Source organism: Nymphaea colorata, chromosome 1, assembly GCF_008831285.2.
Source record: "Nymphaea colorata isolate Beijing-Zhang1983 chromosome 1, ASM883128v2, whole genome shotgun sequence".
Taxonomy (NCBI): Eukaryota; Viridiplantae; Streptophyta; class Magnoliopsida; order Nymphaeales; family Nymphaeaceae; genus Nymphaea; species Nymphaea colorata.
The window spans coordinates 1,988,041-2,008,464 of NC_045138.2; the positions used below are offsets into that span (position 1 = coordinate 1,988,041).

General features: G+C 36.4%; 1 protein-coding gene across 1 annotated transcript; it reads left to right on the forward strand.

The window, feature by feature from the left end:
* Positions 1–9,903: 9,903 nt before the first annotated feature.
* On the forward strand, positions 9,904–16,629 carry LOC116245872 (auxin-responsive protein IAA25-like). Its single transcript, XM_031617468.2, has 5 exons — positions 9,904–10,522; positions 11,938–12,191; positions 14,001–14,100; positions 15,893–15,954; positions 16,322–16,629. Exons 1-5 carry the CDS (start codon positions 10,068–10,070, stop codon positions 16,351–16,353), a joined length of 903 nt encoding a protein of 300 aa, XP_031473328.1. The 5' UTR covers positions 9,904–10,067; the 3' UTR covers positions 16,354–16,629.
* The last annotated feature ends 3,795 nt before the right edge of the window (positions 16,630–20,424 follow it).

Here is a 20,424-nt window from a genome sequence, read left to right on the forward strand (position 1 = left end):
GATATATAACAAATTCTTAGATAAAGATATAAAACAAAATATGAATCCGAAGTCAAAAGGAACCCATTTGTAACCCATTTCAAATTTAATGCACAGTTTTAGTATTCATATTCAAATATGAATCCGAAGTCCAACTCTTCTCCAACTCTTTTGTACATAAAGTTGGATCTTACCCATGCTAGATCCAACAGTTTAAGAAGACTATAATCGAAAACTATTCATTAAGTGGATCTAACTCAAGTCCAACACATCCAATCGTCCTGAATCATCATCTTCAAAGAAAGCGACGGAGCCAAATCCCCTATGAACCACAACGACGTCTCTCTCTCTCTCTCTAATAATAGAAACATGACTATGAGCATCACATCTGCCGGCCTCTGTTGATCATTTCTGTCATACAACTTTTCCTTTCCAATCTCCATTATTTTGGGCACCTTTAACCTGCAATAATGGAGTCCCCCACGGTCCTCCATCATTTGCTTTCCCCCTAATCCTCCTTGGCTTTTGCTTCTCTCAACAGCAAGCCTAACGAAGGATCATTTCCTTCGTGCCTTAGATTCTCTCTTTATATATATATATATATATATATATAACTTTGGCTTTTGAGGCTCTGCCATATAATCAGAACCATTTGATTCATTATGATGAACAATTAAAATAAAAACAACAAAAAAATGTGATGGACATTTTTTTTAATATAATATTAATTCACACATTTTTTTCTTAACTATCCATCTCAAGCACGACCCTTATTAGATGGTTGCATGTCTTCAATAACTATAATCATTGTGCACTCATTATATATATATATACTCACATTCTCACATGCATCAAAAGGGCCTCATAAGCCGTGTCTACCCATGTCAAGCATTTATTTCCTTTTTTTTGAAATTTTTCTATATTAAAAATCAATTTTAAAAATGAACAATAAGAAAATATATATGAATAGTGGTGATACTAGCTTATACATAACAGCCTGAATCGACATTGTCCGATTTTTAGAAGATTGCTTCTTATAGTAGGAATATAAAGGGGAAGCACACGAAACCGCTCCTTGGGTATGTCGACAGTAATTTTTTTTATAACTAAAACTAATTTTTTAAAAACGAATAATAATAAAAATATGTATGAATAATGATGATATTGGCTGAAACATTACACCCGATATGAACGACATTGTCCGATTTTTACAAGAATACAAAGATGAAGCAAACAAGCCACTCGTTATATAGGGATGTTAACCGATCAGGTTCTATATAAATTGATAGAAATGAATTGAACATATCTGATTTCTTAGTCAGTCATTAATATGTTTTATTTGATTTTCAAAACTGTTCAATGGAATGTCCAATCCAAATCGGATATATTGACATCTCTGTGCACTGACGCCAACTTTTTGCCGATCATTGGTTCGGGGTTAATTCAGCAGTCCAACAATTCTGGCTGTTCTGTCATGTCCTATCAAATTGATGTTTGATCAATTTTGATCCCTTTATTTTTCAAATCTAGCTTACAATAAGCCAAAATCATAAAGTGCCAACAAAAACTTTATGAAACTCGATGTAACAATTAAATTTTATTAAAGTGTTATAATTAAATAATATTGAATTCACCAACACTTGACACAATTGTAAAACCCAATCTTTTAAGATAGATACCAACATTTAACCAACCATGTAAAAGGAGAGGGCGGCTAAACTCTGTTCGAGCTTTCGAAGTGTCAGTTTCATGTTATGCAAAAGGAAGAGTATCGATATGCAAGTTAGTTGAGTTTGAGCCAAGGTAGAATAACTTCACCTATCGTGTTCTCATTATCACACATCCTCTTGCATTATCAAGGGGTGTAGCACATCCGAGCGGCAAGACAGTTCACATCTAAAGGGTTGAGGTTCAAATCCCGTGGCTACTGTCACAATTTCAATGTATTATTTATCTAGATTGTAAATAGTGGCAAGTGCAACACTTGAATTGAAATGTATACTATAAGTCCACCTAAACGGTAAAACAAACTGGAACATTAGAGGTATAGGAGTGTGACCCTACCGGTTTTACACAGAAGGCGGTTCCCCTTCATAAACATTTAAAAATCTGATTAATGACATGATAAGTCTACGAGCAGGTGAATTTTTCACCAGTTCAATACACCTTGAGACATTTTGTACCTCTAACAAACGCCTCCTTGTGAATAACTAATCCTCATAGCGAGGTGAGTGAAAGGACTCTATCCTAGCATCTACTCAAACCTTTTATAAATTTGAGTCTCTTTAAGAACTTGTACCTCAAATATTTGGAGCTGCCTTGCGTGTCACGCCATAAGAGGGACAGGCGTCAAAGCCTGCCTTCGGGTGACATGATGCTAGGGGGCAGGCTTTAACGCCTGTCTCTATATCATTTCAATTTTATTGGATGTCTTTCAGAAAACTTTCATGCTCTTATATTCAAATATATGACCTTTCAGAGGAAAATTTCCATTAAAATGAAAAAATAACCTGTTTGAGTTTGCACTATACTTTGCATATATTTTACGTATATATTGGGTTTTCTTCCATGTTCGTGCATGACTTGTAGGATAGGGGCAATGCTAGAATTTTTCTATATATATGTATATATAGTGGTGAAGACACATATAGGCAAATGTAGACAGTTGCCTACGCCAACTTTTCAATTTTCTTTCATTTTTACATTAAAATCATTTAATATTTACTTTGTTATACATGTAAGTTCTCTTCAAGTATGAAATCCTGTAAATCAATGTCTTTTTAGAAAAGTTTTTTGTTTTCACCAATATATATATATATATATATATCAGAAATAGCTTGCATGTGAAGTTGATAGAGATACTGAGTCCAAATGGAGAGAGATAGAGATAGAGCTGAAGAGAAGAGAGAGGCCTGGATCCTATTGAGGCCTAACTTGTTCTTGAAGAGGGTGCAATAATTGAATATTGTTTTCTTCTTGTCAAATGCGAGTGGGAGCAGTAACACCACTTGGTTTATCCCCCAAAAGAAAACTAGGTTTTTTCTTTTTGGTAGTTTGATATATATATATATATATATATATATATATATATATATATATATATATATATATATATATATATATATATATATATATATATAGAGTTTTGGATGGAGAAATCTTCTGACCTTTCATGCATCGAACTATAAGTCTATAACACCATGTCCAAGTTTGGATGGAGAAATCCTCCAATCTCTTCCAGAACACTATTCCAATAGAATACATTGTTTCTAATCATGCTAGCCCGGATGCAATGCATTGGGTGGCTGTAATTGAACATAATTAAGAACAGCTAAAGGATAAGGGAGAGACAGAAAGAGAGCCCTCCAACTTTCGGGTGATGCATGATTGGTAGAAGTTTAAGACTATATTCAACATATCGAATCATCGATAGATACTAAAGGGCATTTTCTACGCAGCCTTGGTATAGTGCCTTTGAGTGCATTGGTTGAATGACGTACAAGAAGATTCAAATATAGTTATCCTGTCAGAATTAATCATCCTTTTAAGTCATGTTCGTTGAAAATAAAGCGACGATGTTTTCTCCCATAGAATTATGCATGTTTGGTGCATTATCATCCATTCATAATATGCTTTAAAGATTCTGCTTTGTTAAATAACTAAGTAAATGACATTCATAAAAAAAAAATTGGTCTTTTTACTTCTAACATATACATTTGCTTCATTTCTCAAATTTAACTACAAGGATGGCATCAGCAGGACCTTTAAAAAAGTTATAATTTTCTTAAGCAAAAAAAAAAATATTATTATTATTCATCAAGAAAGCCCGTAATGCCTGATCGGTGATGCGGTTGGTTGTGGTTTATATATATATATATATGTGTGTGTATATATATATATATTTCGGCTGACAAGACTTTTGTATGGAAGGATAGTGTGACATATGCCAACCCCAAAAGCCAAAAAGGCACAATTGTTGCCCTGCCTTTGGATGATTTGGGCCCATAAGTAAGTTGCACTAGTGACATGGACTCGGCCTGATCTCACCTTGGCATAAGCTCATACACATTCAAACATTTTATAGTCGTGTTTGATTGTCTGGATAACTTTTACATGATCAAAATGCTACCCTCACCCCACTTGGCAGAAGGCAAAGAAGGTTTTAAGGGATGTTTGGATGAGACTACAAAATGTTGTTTTAGAGAAAACTTGATTTAGTGTACTGCGACGAAAAAGGTATATCTGAAGAGCAAAAGTATCTACAAAACTTGACTTGTTTATGAGCTCAAATGCTTACATTTAAGATCGAGCTCGACTCAATTAACAAAAGAGCAAGCTCGAGTTGCTCAATTTATTGTTTGACCCTATCTCTAGGCGATTTAAGTGGTTCAGACTTGGATAATTGAAGTAGGGCTGCACAAGTTGTTAAAAGTCGACTCCAACTCGAATTGTTTATAAATGCATCAACCTTGAGTTCAAGTTTATGCTCGAAATACTAAACGAGTTGAGTTCGATAATAAGAACTTGACTCATTTAAGTTCGACTCGACTCTACCATACAATGAATGCTGAAATATAATGAGAGAATAATAAAACTTGTAGTACTAAGCAAGGTAACAAGTTAAAAGAAGCGAGACAGACTCGACATAAACGACTTAAATGAGTGGAACTCGAGTTCAATGTTGTATTGTGGAGTTGAGCTTGAGCCTTTTTTATGGAGTCTCAGCTCAATCTCGAGTTTTCTGAATGGGCTCGAGCTCGCTCAGCTCGAGCTTGGCTCAGCTCGAGCTTTGCTCAGCTCGTGCGCAACCCTACTCAAAACTATATTATTAACCAGGAACCTTGCTCTTACATAAAATTCATCGTATACGACAAAGAAATTGTATTGGGAATAAAGATGGATGATTGGCTGCAGAGAATCAAATTTTTGAGGGAGCTTCGATTGAATTTGCAGAGATTGAGCTGCTGTGAGCCATCCATGGTGCAGATTTTGGATTTTAAGCAGCCTTTTTGAATGTCGGCGCGTGGTGATTTATAATTCATTTCGAGAAGCACTGCGCGTGGCCTTTTGTCCCCGAACCAGAACCTTGTTGTTGATGATCAGCAAAAAGAAACAGAAAAAGGCAAAAGAAAGAAAGAAAATGAAACGGAGAAAAAGAAGGGACGAAGATTCAGTCAGTCTTGAAGATTACACCCGCCGCCCTTGCTCAAGAGCCGTGCCGCAACATCTCTCTCTCTCTCTCTCTCTCTCTCTCTCTCTCTCTCTCTCTATATATATTCTTTTTCTTATTTTTCTATTCAAATTTTCTTTTCATAACTATCCTTCCCAGTTTAAGACCGAAAGATTCTAGGGAGAATAAAATCTTAAAAAATAAGAGAGAGAGAGAGCTGGGCATCCATGAATTTCCAGATTTCACGGACTACAAAGCTTTTTTTCCTAAATCTAATTGTATGGTTGGGTACTTCGTTACATAGTCATAGAAAACGGTTGAAAAAAATGCAAAAAAATATGATAAATCAAATAGTTGCTTAAAATTTTGTTTTTTAAAACATGTTAAAAACGAAAAAAAACACGTTTTTAACGTGCTTTTTCTTGTTTTTTCACCTTTTTCATTTTTTTAAATTTTTTAATGTCAAACAGTTTTTTTTGTTTGTTGCAAATCTATTTATCTTTTGATGTTTGTGTTATTAGTTTTTTTATTATTTTATTTTTCCTTCATTTTTGGTCGAAAAAAACCTCACTGTTTAGAGATGTTATTTGTAACTATACTTCATGATGCCCATAAATGCACCACCAAAAAACGATGTCATTTGAATGTATAAATATAGATTTTGTAACCCGCATTGCCTAAGAATATTGTTCTTTTGAATCCTTATAAAATCAATTTATACATCGAATTTTACTAACTATTGCATCTTATGTATTGGACATCCATCCTCCTAGCCATTGAACAATTGGGTTTCTTAAAGTCACACCATTCCAAACAGATTAAACTAACGTAGTACCTTTCACACAATACTTTATGTTTATGTATGTGATCTTACAATTATCAGTTCATCAAAAAGCATATGTTAAGTCCTTTATTTCTCACTTGTTGTCCAACAATATAAATGTTGGTTGCTTTTACGACACCAAAATATTGGTATCAAAACCTCAACTTTCTTTTTTATAAAATAAACTTAAACTTAAAATAAACTTTTTTTATATAATATATATATAATTTATATTATATATATATATATATATATGTATATGATTGGTGCTAAAAAGGTTGTGAGAGATTGGATGAAGGCAACATTGGCTTTTATTAGGTGTCACATGATTGTTGGCATGAGCTTAGGGGCCTACCACATTCTTTATGGATCATTCCCCAGACCCTTTTCCTTTTTAGGATGTGGGCCTCAAAGCTATTCATGTCCTTTTGTGCTTGGAATGATTGCTTCCACTAATGGACCTATCAGCTCCCAAGAGCCATTTGCAAGTTGCTGGACTCCAAGAACAAAAGGTGCTTGAGGAAGAGGCATTTATGCCCCAAGAATAATGGGATTACCTCCAATAATGGAGCATTAATATCATTGCCTATTGCCTTTGGCTCTTGAATCTTGATCTTGAAAGAGGTGCAACTAGGGATGAACACGAGCTGAGTTGAATCGAGTTTAGTAAGCTCGGGCTTGGCTCGACGAATGGAACTTTGAGCTCGACTCTACTCGAGCGCAAGAATAGCTCGATAGAAGCAGCTTGAACTCGACTCGACAGTGATGTGTTGAGCTCTACCTCGAAGTGTACTCGATTAAGGCTCGACAAACTCGTTTTAAGTTTTAATAGAATTGGTATTCATTGTTACGTGTTGAACTCGAGGTATACTCGATTAATGCTCGACAAACTCGTTTGAATAGAATTGATATTCATTGTTACGTGTTGAGTTCGAGCTCGATTAAGGCTCGAGAAACTCGTAAACTCGTTTGAATATATCGACTTGATTAAGGCTCGACAAACTCGATTAAGGCTTGAGCTTGACTCTGCATTTACGTGTTGAGCTCGAACTCAACTCGATTATTTAAACGAGTCGACTCATGAACTCGAGCTCGACTCATTAAGCAAATGACTCGACTTGAACACGTTCACAAGCTGAGCTTCAAGCCCAAGTGGTTCTGCCCCCATGATCAGGAGCATAATCTTTTGTCTAACCTGATCTCGTCATTTGTGGTTCGCAGATGTTTGGATCTCGGCTCCAATAAATGCTGGTTTAGCCGAAATGGGAAATCGGTTGAATCTGGATTGAGGGTCTTGTCATTTTCTACAATTGAACTTTAACATATTAGATGCCTTGGACATGACCTGTTAGCTTTTTTTTCTATCTAATAACAGTGTCTTGTCAACAAAAGTTCGAGCCTTCCTTTTTATGGGTCAGTCTTCCTAGGTACAAATATTGTTTGGGGGTTTTAAATGGTGATGTTTTTGTCAGTATAATACAATAAGATTCTTTTTCTTAGGAAAATCTTGGTAAATTTAAAAAAAAATCTTAAAAATAAAATGCAAAAATATAATAATAGAAAATGCAAAAGAAACACTAAAAATATAAAAAAAACATGTTTTTGTGCTTTTTTTTTGGAGTTCTTTCTCTTCATTTTGTCATATTTTTCATAGAAACCGATCTTTTTATATGGCTGACTTATTTTTGAACTATAAAATGAATTTCTTTCAAAAAAAAAAAACATATTTGTTGTGACTATGTTTCCAAATTGAAAGATGTTTGAAATTAGCCACTTGGTAGATTCTGCCATAGTTAACCTTAGCTTGGCCCCTAAAAAAATATGAAAGTCTCAAAAGAAAAGGTGCACAATGCACATTTGGGCAATTGCTCACACAAACACCCGCAAGTTGCTTATTCAATATTAACATCTTATAAACTTTGATTCACTGACATATTGTGCCCCCTCAAAGAACACATATTTGTTCTTATCAACTATATTTTGATCACTAACAAACTTGCCCCTGCAGATAAGAACCTATTGTATATAAATCTGTCCATCTCTTTCTGTACTTCCAAGATTTTCTTTGTTCTTGATTTGTATATTATAGGAGAGCATCACATGTTTACCTTCCTCCATGATCAAGTCTAGGGTTTTTCTCATGTTCACATTGATACGTTAACTTTTTTGACGGTTGAATTGAATTCCAAGGGCAGTGGAGTAACATGGGGACACGTTTTTTAAGCCTTTTCATCCCTTAGGTGGCGATATAGGGGGAGTGAAAGGGACTGATCGGTGTTATGTGGAACAATATTGTAGTGGCAGAGACTGAGGCATTATTCTTCATGGTTTATATTATTCATAAACATAGTGGTGGCACTTTCAATGGTAGAATTCAAAGGATCTCTCAATTCCATTAAATGCCCTTCACAAACAAAGGAATATATGACATACTGGAGATGGTGCATAATATCCTGTTAACATAGTTACACGCACAGAGAGAGAGAGAGAGGCGCCAAGATATGACCTGTTGCCCAACTTTAATAGGCTTTCTTGGAATCTTGCTTATAAGATATGCAATAAAATGGTGATTTTAGAAATAGATTACATTTATGTGATTTTAGAAATAGATTACAATTCATGTTCCTGTAGCGACTGTCTGGTAATATCAAACATAAAGTTACTACAGTCACAACAACTCAGTTGTCAATTATGCTTTTGAAGTATTGACTTGACATGATAGCTTTATGAATAAAGTAAATATAATGTCACTGGTAGTGTCACCTTTGAAGAGCTACCAACTTCATGGCCTCCAAGCCACAAACCATTCTACCACCATGGAAATAATGATTGGAGCAGAAAACTGTAAGTTTGTTGTCGTTATGCAGGGGAACTAGTAAATTTGAACCTCTCTCTCTCTCTCTCCACGGAAATTTTCTTGTTTTCCTTTCACTGATGACGGCTTAAATGATCCTTTACACCTTGGTTTGCACTTGCAGAAGCACAAGTGCTTTTGATCTTTATGTGCAGTGAAAATTTTCAACTTTTAATTTTTATACATCTTTATTGGGGCCGGTTCTTTGCATTTATCATTATCATCTCCAAGAACAGCTTAACATTCACGTGATGTTGTTGGTGAAATAATATCAGTTCACCTATCTACACTATATTTTAATCTTGGTTTGGGGCAAATTGCAGGAAGTAGGCGATTCATTAACTTGATTTTTACTTTCAGATCTGAGCATGTAACTAACAACGGAAAGTTACTACACCAAATCATTCAAAGTTGGTGATTTTAGAATTTCTTTTACGGAGCACTTCTAGAAGATACCAGATGCACTTCCACAGTTGGTTTTCACGATTTGAAAAAATAATTCTGAGAAGAATCATCAGTATCACAACTTTAGAAATGCGGCTGCTTTCACGGGAAACATGTATGCAGCACTAACACCAACAAAGTAAGATTATAAGAAGCACATAAACAGGAGTCCACTGCAAGTCTCTCTGTACTATCTTGGGTATCTGTAATTTCTTTTCGGAATGCCCATTTAAGCCATAAACAGTAGCACCAACAAATATTTAGTGTAATACAACTTTGTTTAATAAAGAACAAAATCAATAAGTATGCAGATGAAGAGAGCTCATCTTTTAAGTTCTATCACTTCACTAAAGATCCGAGAGCATGAACGTAGCTTAGTAGAGTGTAATCACAGAACAAAGTGACACTTAAACGGCATCTACCTTTCTAATCTCATGGTGCGGCGAGTGCTAAAGAGAAAGTAACTTCTCTGTCTCTTTCCCGTCTCTGCTAAATGCTAAAGAGAAAGTTACTCCTCTATCTCTTTTCTGTTTGATTTAGTAATACTTTATGCATAAGCATAGGAAGGAAAAAGTGGCAGCAAGGCGTGTTTGCGCTCCCTGTGCCAACTAGAAAAGGAGAAAAGGAATTCCTTTATGCACCAACTTCTGCTAGTGGCTACAGTTCATACTAACTGTCCCCACCCTTTTTAGTTCTCATCGTTCCTCACAAATTTTTCTCACTGGAAACTCCTCTTTAAAGCTCTGCAAAGATCTCGAGAAACTCTTGCTAACAAGCAAGTATCGACAGCCTGCACCATGACAAAAGCAGAGGAAGAAGATGCTGATAAAACCACCGGTCTCGACCTCAAAGCTGTTGATGGCGGGTTCAGAGGCCATCTTGGCCCTTCTACCAGGGAGACGGAGCTTAGGCTTGGGCTTTGCATCCCTCGTGATAAAGAGGTTTGTGACGAGAAGAAGGGAAGTGGGCAGGCGGCTAACCAGAAGAATGGTGGTTCAGGAGTTGTTGCTGGTTGGAAGAGAGGATACTCACATGCGATCGGAGGTGCTGAAGAGAAGAGAGTCATCTCTGGTTTTGGCAATCCGTGGTCTCTCGTGCAATTCTGTTCTGTGGGAGTTCTTACCGGAGGCATCAAGGGGTCAGCCGATGGCTTTGGCGCGGGCAAAGGCGCGACAGGTTCGGCCATGGACCAAGAAAAGATTATCTCAGAACAGAAACCGAAGGTTGAACCAACAAATGCTGTACTCCAGAGGTTGGTTTCTTCTATTATTATTATTATCATCATCATTCTTTATTTTTTTCTCCTTTTGAGCTCTGTCATGGCCTCTGTGTTTCTCCATAGACCTTCTCTTTCAGTTTTTTCTTTCCTCTTTTCTGTTTTTTTCCACTTCTTTTCTTGATGAGTTTTCATGATATGACATGAGGGTTGTACTGATAGGTCTTGGCGTTTATCTCTTTCCTTGTGGATTTGGTGTCTGACATTCAGTTGAGCGTGTTTCCCTTTACTTGCTTTTTATTATTTTTTCCTCTACTTGGTATCTATTTTCTGAACCTTTTCTGCTGATTATTTCCGTAATGACAAATATGGGCCTATGGGATAGGGGAACTGAATAAAATTGATTGGCGTGCCTCCAAAGTGTCAAAAGATGCCTTAACTAAAATCATACTTATGAAGCAGATTAAAAAATGTTGCTGTGATTAAAAAATGTTGCTGTGTCAGTTGATCATGCTTACTGTCTATGGCTCAGTGATCTTCATGCAAAACAGTTGAATTACAGAGATGAGCACCCTGTGAAGAAAGGAGAGCTGTAGGAGCACACTGCTCACTAAATGGGTGTATGAGTAATTTTGCTTTCAGTGGCAGCAGTCACATGTCCCGTAGTTTCAGTATCTAGCTTGTGGTTTCTGGTTCTCTAGCTGATAGGGCAGAATTGAATTGCAGTTACCAACTACAGACTTTGAAAGGCAGAAATATGCTCCTCTACTTCGCTGGAAACTCCGGACTCCTACACTGTCCTTATGTACATTTCTTTCATTTCTATACTTTTTGGGTTCTTACTGTTAAAGATAAACTGTACCTTTGCATTTATCGAGGCTGCCCTCCTTCCTGTCCTTGTCCTGACTGCCAGTTCCATGTCAAACTAGTTCATGGTAGTGCTCCTTATCTTCATCTCCATGTTTTCTATTTTCTTGGTCTCTTCCAATCATATCATATCTTTCCTCCTCCTTCTCTGTCTCTCCTCTGTTATAATCAGTGTTTTCTCTTTTAAATTCCTCACTGTTCCTTTTCTCATTCACGCGCAGACGTATATATGTAACGAACACGCAAGCGTCAGTACATGCTTGGTCCATGTCATCTACTTTGATGTGCTTTTCTTTTGGGAGTTTGTGTTAGCAAAGCTGTGGCATGGCTGCTTCACGATGCTACTGGTAACTGGCCCACCCACCTGAACCTAAAACTCTCTTCTTCCAAAAGATACAGCTAAGGGAGAAAAGCTAATTGTTGTCTTCAAAATCATTTTTTTTTTTCTAGCAGAGAAAGCTAGATCGCGTGTCTGCTTCTTTCAGAATTAGCTGCCTTTGTTTTAAGAATGTTTCATGATCATAGAGGAAACAAATATTTGATTCTTTCTCCATCTCCTCCTGGTTGCCATAAAAATTTTTCAGAGCTCCCCCTGTTGTTGGCTGGCCACCAGTTCGCACATCTCGGAAGAATTTGACTCCTCAACCAAGATCAGACATGGAGAAGGAGAAGGGGGTTGAGTCCTCAGAGAAGCCTGACAAGAAGGTGGAGGATTCTCTGTTTGTGAAGGTTAACATGGACGGATTCCCCATCGGCCGGAAGATCGATCTCAAGGCTTATGACAGTTATGTGTCACTGTCTCGGGGGCTTCAGCAGCTGTTCAGCAGGTTCCTGGATGGTATGGACCTCTGTCATCTCTTCCAAGCTCACCAATTTTAACAACACCACTACGCTTCCCTTCTCTTCCATGATGAACCTCTGCTTATTTTTAACTCCTCTCTTGAAGTTTCCTCTGTTTCACTTCTGGTTCTCTGATGCCAACTGATTTTGAGGACACCAAATTCAGTTTCGTACTTCTTTTTTGGTTTCTGATCTTCATGATTAAAGACTATTGTGGCTATTTCTGATCGTCGTGTCCACTAACTTTCATTGTCATGTTATCTGTATGGTTACTTTACTGCACTGAAACATTATGAGGTCAAGTCTGACAAGGACGTTCTGCTTTGTTCTTATCCCTCGTTCACTGTTATTGGCTTGTTTTCTTCTACTTTTTTGGTTCTTTTCATGTGAGACCCAGCTTTCATTGCCTGCACATTGGAAGAATCCAATTTTTCTTCTTGTATCTATCTATTTGCCAGTCTTCCTGTAATTGGCTTGCTACTGCACCTGTTGTCTAATCTCATGTAGCCTTTTACTGTGATATCCATATATTCATTTAAATGTTGCTCTCTTTTAACATGTCAAACTTCTGCCCGGTCAGAACTCAGACTGACTGAGCTCACCTAGCCTACTAGTCCCAGCCTGTTAGTCAAATAGCGCATCTCAAGCCAACAAGGGCCTTGCAGACCTGGCTGGATCAAACTTAGACCTTCAAGTTAAAGCAGGTCAAGAGTTTATTACTCAAGCTGCTTGACCTTAGCCTGACTATCAGAAAGACAGTAGAACTCCAAGCATCATCCCGGATTCCAAACTTCGAGTCGCTTGATGCTTTAGAAACTTGCCTAGTTCCAGTTTTTGATTTGTTTGGCCCGAGCGAGCTCTAAGTCCTGGCCACAAGATGCTCAATTCTGAACTAACCAAGCCTGGCTAGTTTCACTTGACCCTGCTCTGTTGCTATTGTTAGATAGATCTTTCACATCCAGTACTGAGCTCATGATTCTGTCAGATAAAGTTTGTTGAAAAACAACAGCTAAAGTGGATTAGTATGAGTTCCAGGCATCCTGATCCTAAGTCCGAATATGAAACACTGTGTAATTGTCATCATGGGGACATCATCATCTTTGTCTCTTCATAATGGGGATGGCTGGCCTTATGTTTGGCAAGGTTTGATGGCAACCAGTGGGCCTAGCTGCATGTTTCTTCGCGGCTCAGACAAGTTGTGCTTCTAGTCAATGGCCAGATGACAAAACTCGGACCGACTTGTTCCCTAGTCGTCGTGGGACCGGACCATGTTCAGGCCTATGAATTGGTCTGTGGTGATGATGATTTGATTTGATAATAGTCCTTACATGGGCAGCTTGACTTATCTTGTGGAGGTTGGTGAAGTCAAGTAGAGCCTTTCAGATTGCAATATTGTCTTGTATCAATCAGGTCTGCAACTTGCATGGCCTTGTACAGGTTCATTGCCTAACCACTAACAGGACTCAGCATCAACCAAAGCAAAGTCTCCTGTTCTTGTTTGGCAAAACCCGAAAATGGTCGCGAAAGTAAGGAATTTGAAAGTTTCTGATGGTAAGCTGTGACTGGATGAAGTTGAGGCCACCAAGTTTGTAAACTTAAAAGACCAGCAGCAGGCATACTGTTTCTTGTGAGTCCAGTTGACCGTTGACCGGTTTCGAGTCAAACCCGATTGGTTGCGCCTAATCTGTATCAAATATTTGTGATTTCTAATTCGTTTTTTCTTTTATTAAAGGTGATTTTCTTTTGACTTATTGAATTTTCAGTTTAATTTTCATATATATGATCTGGGATCTGTTAATGTTAACAGTTGATATTAAGATGGAAGTGGAAAGGGATACTGCTGAGCACGTCCTTGTTTATGAAGACAATGAAGGAGACCGTATGCTGGTTGGGGACGTGCCATGGGAGTGAGCATTTCTTCTCTTTTAGTCTCTCTTTTTTACCAGGCCTAGGTCAGTGAGGTTGGCTCGGTCAACTCAAACTATGGAACTATACCCGGTTCGGGTAGTCGAGTCAATCGGGAAGGGACTCTTTCCCATTGGGTTTGACTGGGCTCAACACATCCTGGCCGTCAAACTTGCGCATAAGCTCACTTTGACATGGGCTAGGCTGGTTTGATCAGTTGCGGCCTTGGTCACTGCTCATGATCTGGGCTAGCCCCGGACCTGCTTGGTGCAGCTAAACCCAACTACTTTGACCCACGCTGAGTTGGGATTAGTTTTAAGCTAAAACGAGGTCCACGTTCATCATAAGTCCTTTTGTTGGCTGCAGCGGATCTAGAATTGGGTTTGAGAACAGCAAATATGCAATCTGGATTTGAGTTCATGATCTTGGTTATGGTTTGCGACCAAACTCGAGTAATACACTAATCAAGTAATCTTAGATCCTCTTAGTGCATTAAAAGCCATAATCCATGTGCTTACAAGTAGGCGGCCGACATGTCAAGTTACTCGAACTTGTCCCGGGCTCAACCCAGTTAGAAACTTTTCAATCTCAAGTCATGGGATAAACGAGTCGACTTCGAATTCAACCATATCTACATATATGAGAGAAGTCAGCTGGATGTTGGATGTAGTTAAAGCACTATAAATAATCGCTACAAGCACTATAAACCGTTGCTGCACTATAAACCGCCGCTAATGCTTTTGTGGCTACAGTCTTTTACTGATAGATTTTTAATCATCTAGCTTAGCCAAGCTGAGCCTGAGTTAAGCTCGAGTTTCATTCAGATTGGCTGAGCTGACCCTTGAGCTGCACAACTCGATGTTGGGTGAAGTTTGAGCCGAGCTCATTTCAGACCTACACACGATGTCAGTGTCTCGGACCTCATGGTTCCATATGTTTTGCCAGTTTTAGTGAACTTGGACTTGATGATGAATCCAAAGATAAATAGGTCACTTTAGAAATTATATATCATAATCGAAAAACTGAATTTGAATCTTCTTGATTGGAACCGATGTGTCACAAAAGTATTAATTGAACGAATTCAGCGATTTAGTTGTCAATTGATACATATTTTTTTTTAAAGTAAATAAAAAATATATTCACTATTAGAAATCGCTATTTAAAATATATCCATGTCTTATCCGGAATCCAAATCCATGCTGATCAATTCGATCCATTTGGCAGAGCTAGGCCTGACTGCTACACATGCACACACACACACACATATATATATAACTCAACGAGAAAAATGAATCCCTTTAAATTGATTAACTATCTATACAATCTAACCTTTCAGACATAATTTTATAAGAAAGAGTTATTAAGTTAATCATCATTTCAGTTTAAATGTTTTTGTAGTAATCACAAGGTAACAGTTCTTTTCACATTAAAACTTTGATAATAAAAATATAAATGTCTTTCATAAAATTACCATGAATTAAATCATGTTTCCCATGAAATTAGTGTTCATAAATGTATTGGGACGTTCTAAGTAGTCTACTTTTTGTCCCTGACTAATTACATGGAACTTGCTGCAAACACTAGCGAAACTCTCTCTTAATTTAAAACGGACATTGTCTACCTGTCATTTTTTCACATCGCTATATACGACTATCCTCTATCTGTATATTAATTTAAAGTCAAGACACACACAAAAAGAGTTTTATTTCATTTAAATTTTTGAAAAAACCAGAAAAAATGTTCTTATATAAGAATTTATGCTTATTCTTATGAATTTTCCACTTTTTTTTTCAGGATGTTTGTTAGCTCAGTTAAGAGGCTTTGGATCATGAACGGGTCAGAAGCACCTACTATTGGTAAACATTCTTGATGTGATCTAAGATTATATGTTAAATAGAAAATGAGTTTCAATAGAAAGTACATAGGAACATCTTGTTCCTAAGAACACCAGGATGGAACATTTTCTGTTCCTGATGTACTTTGGAATAAGAATCAAACCTATCCTTAAGAGGATACTTGGTAATCAGAAGAACATTGTGTTCTTGTAACACATTGAAAAAAACATATATACTTCATCACTAATGATTTCATCTTTTTGCATAGTCCTTAGTGAATAGACTATTTATAATACATTTACTTCAGGAACGCTTTGTTCTGTTTCTCCTTTTTTCTTTATGTAGATTAAATGCCATTATCATATCATCTTTGCTTTCCTTTGTGCAGCTACCACAAGATCCACAAAGTATGGCACATAATAATGAAGCTCTTGGCTCATATTTAAGTGAACAGAAAGGTTATGGACCTTATATTAGAAAGAGAGAGAGAGAGAGAGAGAGAGTAGGGTTGTTCAGTGAGATTTATCATTTTCTTATCAAGCTTGTGTTTGTTTGGGGACATTGAAATATGTAGAATATGTATGCATTAATTAAGAAGTGGTCTAATGTTATCTGATAATGAGGCTTGGTAATTAACTAATGTATAATGCATATTTTGTTCTGAAAGGCAAGCAAGTATTATCATCTTATGATTTCTACCTCTGCTTTTGATTGAATGGTATCCTTAAGTTTCATGGTTTTTGAATTGTATAGTTTGTTTAATTTGCGGAATATCCTACACCCGCACCCTGGTGACTGAGCTTTGAGGATATGTTGGATAACCTTGGATTTAAAATCAGATGATGAATCCAGCATTTTAGAAGACCTTGGATCTTAAAACCATTGATTTTGAATCCTTTAAAGGAGCAAAATCTATGGTTTTGAAACCATAAAACCCATGACGGCCATTGAGGATTTCAAAAAGACTAAAAAAGTCTCAACACTAGTGAGGGTTTTAGACCACTTGTTTGCATCCTTAAAATTTTGGTTGGTTTTGGAGTGTTCCAGAAAAATGAGTTTTGTTTTGAAAATGAAAGAGAAAGAGAGTCGCTCGTCGGTATGAGGATCGACCATTCTCAGCACCTTTACTAGGGGTAATCAACCTCAGAACAATGTTTATTATTGATGCATTTCACTTTGGCTTAAAACATATTTTTCATTCTATATGCGGTGTAGAAAAATATTGAAAGTATGATGTTTCAAATTTTCGAAGAATTGCTTAAGAATATGAAACATTTTGAGGAAAACTAGAGTTGAGAAATCTTTGTAAATATCATTTGAAAAGCTTAGAGAATCATTTTGGGAATCACTTTGCTGTTCTCTTAATACTTTAAGTAGGTTTGAGTGTTTGCTATAATTCGGTTACTACCTAATTAGAGTTTCATCTCATCTTACTTAAGTTCTTTTACAGATGTGATTGTCCTCATTTGTGATATAAAGTGAATGTGAATGCATGAATGTATTGATCCTATATGATTAAAAGAGAATGAAGCATTCCTACCACAACATTCATCTAAGACATTCCTATCATAACATACATCTAAGGTTTTTGTTTTGATATAAATATCATATATAAGAAGGAAATGTTTTTGAAAGTGGATTGGAGTTGTAAACCATTAAACATGAATCCAATATTCAGTCATTACTTGAGTTATGGTCTTAGTGAAGTCGGTAAATGAAAAATTAAAAATTTAAATGACAAAAGAAAAATATTGAAAGAATGAAAGACATGAAAGACTTTCATAGAGAAATAGAGAGAGAGAGATAGAAAATGATATATATATACGTGTACTTATATGCACATATATGAAAATTTGTAACAAATGATTTTGATTCAAATAAGGAGAGAGATTTTTAGAGGAAAAGAAAAATACCTATACATACTTATATGTGTATGTATAAGAAAATTTATAACGAACAACATTCGTCTTGAAAAGAGAGATAAAAGATTCAAGAGATAGAAAATAGAACACATATACACATGTATTCATGTATATATAAAAATTTGTAAAATATGTAAACATAGATAGAGAGAGATAGAAGAAAATTATCATGTGCACATATATGTATATAGCATGTATATACTTGCATATCTTCATGAGATTAAAAATCAAGAAATAAAAAATAACCGACTTCAAGTTTGATGTAAGCCGGAGGGGAGCTTGGACTCATGCAAGAGCCTAAGTTAAATCTCCAAAGTCACATTAGAGATTGTATTTGCTTTTAAAAATCTTTTGTAAAATATGATTTATATGCAAGCATAGAATGTTATTATTTGGTTTATTACAAGGAAAAATCTTCCATCGTTGGCTATGGAAGAAAATCAAGCAACATAACGAGATACTCGTTAGTGTTTCTAATTGGATGATTAAGAAGGAAACTGTACGTAATGACATGAGAATACATTTTTAACATGTACATATTCGTGAAGGTTTTTTTGAGTTGGATAAGTCTCAACCTCAAAAATTAATATGAAAATAAAAATAAAGAACTCCAAACCATACTCTCATTACCATCATATATTCATATATAAATATATAGACAATATTCAAGAAAGGAAAGAGAGAAAGAGAGGATGATGGAAAGAGAAAAGTTCAACTAGGAGGAAGGGCATGATGTAACTACGAAATGATATATTATCTCATATTTTCATGCTCCTGGTGCGCTTGAGCATAATCTCTTGTCTCTAAAAAAAAAAGAGATTGAGTACTATTTTTTTCGCTATTGAGATATGAAGATAAGAAAAAAATGAAGAAAAAAACAATGTAGTATTTAATAAAGAGAAAACATGATTTAATTATGAAATAAAAGATCATCTCATCTTTCCATGCTCCTGGTGTCCTTGAGAATAGTCTCTTGTCTCTAAAAAGAGGTTGAGTGTAATTTCCTTTGGCCACGGAGAGATAAAGATTACAAAAAAAAATAAAGAGAACAACAACAAGACTATATTCAAGAAAAAGAAATAACAATAATAATAAAAGCATATTAATGAAGAAAAAGAGAGCATGATTTAATCATAGAATAAAATATCATCTCATCTTCTCATACTTCCAGTGCACTCGAGCATAGTCTCTTGCTTCTTCTAAAAAGAGGTTGAATGCTATCTCCTTTGACTATGGGGAGATGAAGAAGAGATGGAAATGAAGAGAGAAAAAAGATAGATGATGATCACATACCTCTAATGAGAAATGACTTAAGAAAATGAATGGCAATGCTTGAAATGATCTTAGACTTACCTTGAAAGAACCTCCAAGATAATAAAGATGATGTCTCCAAGGAAGTTGTATCTTACTCCAAGTTGAAGAAGAAGCGGAGAAATGAAAAGAGGAAGATGAAGAGAGAAAGAACTCAAAAGAAACCCTAAATCTTCCAGTGAAAATACTATAAAGTTTCGTGAGAATACTATAGGGTTTCTACCAATGACCACTCTTGCCCAAGAGGGGAGGGTGGAGGGGGGGGAGGGAGAGTTGAGATATTTATATAGGATTTTGGAGCCAAAACTCAAATTTTGATTTTTTTTTATTTTATAACATTTTCATTCGAATTTCACATAATTTTGATTTATTTATAATTTTTTATAAAAGAAATAGGTTACAAATAAATGGGATTGACCATTAGGTCTGTAAAAACATTTTCAAGTGTGGGCAGGGCTGTTGCCCATACAAAAAGACCAAAACAGCCCCTTAAAGGGCTTTTTTTTGTCAAAAAGAAGGGGGAAGGGGCATGTAACAGCGCTTGGATGCAATAGCGTCGGGCGCTGTCCCGCGCGACCTCGGCACGCATGGTCACGCGCGCCATCGTGTGACTGCGGCATGAGCGGTCGTGTGACGTTCTGTCGCAGGACCGCGACAGCTCGCACGTGGGGTCACACGACGTTCTGTTGCGCGACCGCGACAGCTCACGTGCAGGGTCGCGCGACTGCGCATGTGTTGTTCTCGTGCGTGGGGTCGCGCGACTGCACGCGTGTTGTTCTCACGTGCACGTTTCGGGACGCACGATAACTCAAACATTTTTTTAAATCAAATAAAATTTAATAAAATCTAATAAAATAAATATGAAATAAAAATATTGTTGAAATGTTCATTTTTATTTAAAATATGTAAACAAAATCTTTGTTGAAGAAAAATGGGTGGTCGACTTAATTTTGAGCGTCTCCGAACTCGCTCCAAATCCAATTTTGGGTTTAATCGGTTGTGGACTCGTTCGAGCATGTGACTTGGGTTTAAAACTCATTTTGGCATGAGAAATGGGCTTTTTAAACAATGGGTTTTGCACGCGCGATGCTCAAATTTTGTCATTTCGAATGTGATTCAAATTTTACATCTAAAATGCCTGATTTGAATTTGAACTTGGGTTTTGAATCTAATTTGAATCCAAAAGTTAGGTTTGAAAAAATTTGAATTTTTACAACACTGAATAATGGATATTTTTTTGACAGCCTTTGAGAAATTG

Bases quoted from the DNA above. Each gene is read 5' to 3' on its own strand.
- LOC116245872 (XM_031617468.2), top strand. From the start codon at position 10,068: ATGACAAAAGCAGAGGAAGAAGATGCTGATAAAACCACCGGTCTCGAC. The intron at 10,523-11,937 runs GTTGGTTTCTTC...AAAATTTTTCAG, and splicing joins ACAAATGCTGTACTCCAGAG to AGCTCCCCCTGTTGTTGGCT. The intron at 15,955-16,321 runs GTAAACATTCTT...TCCTTTGTGCAG, and splicing joins GTCAGAAGCACCTACTATTG to CTACCACAAGATCCACAAAG.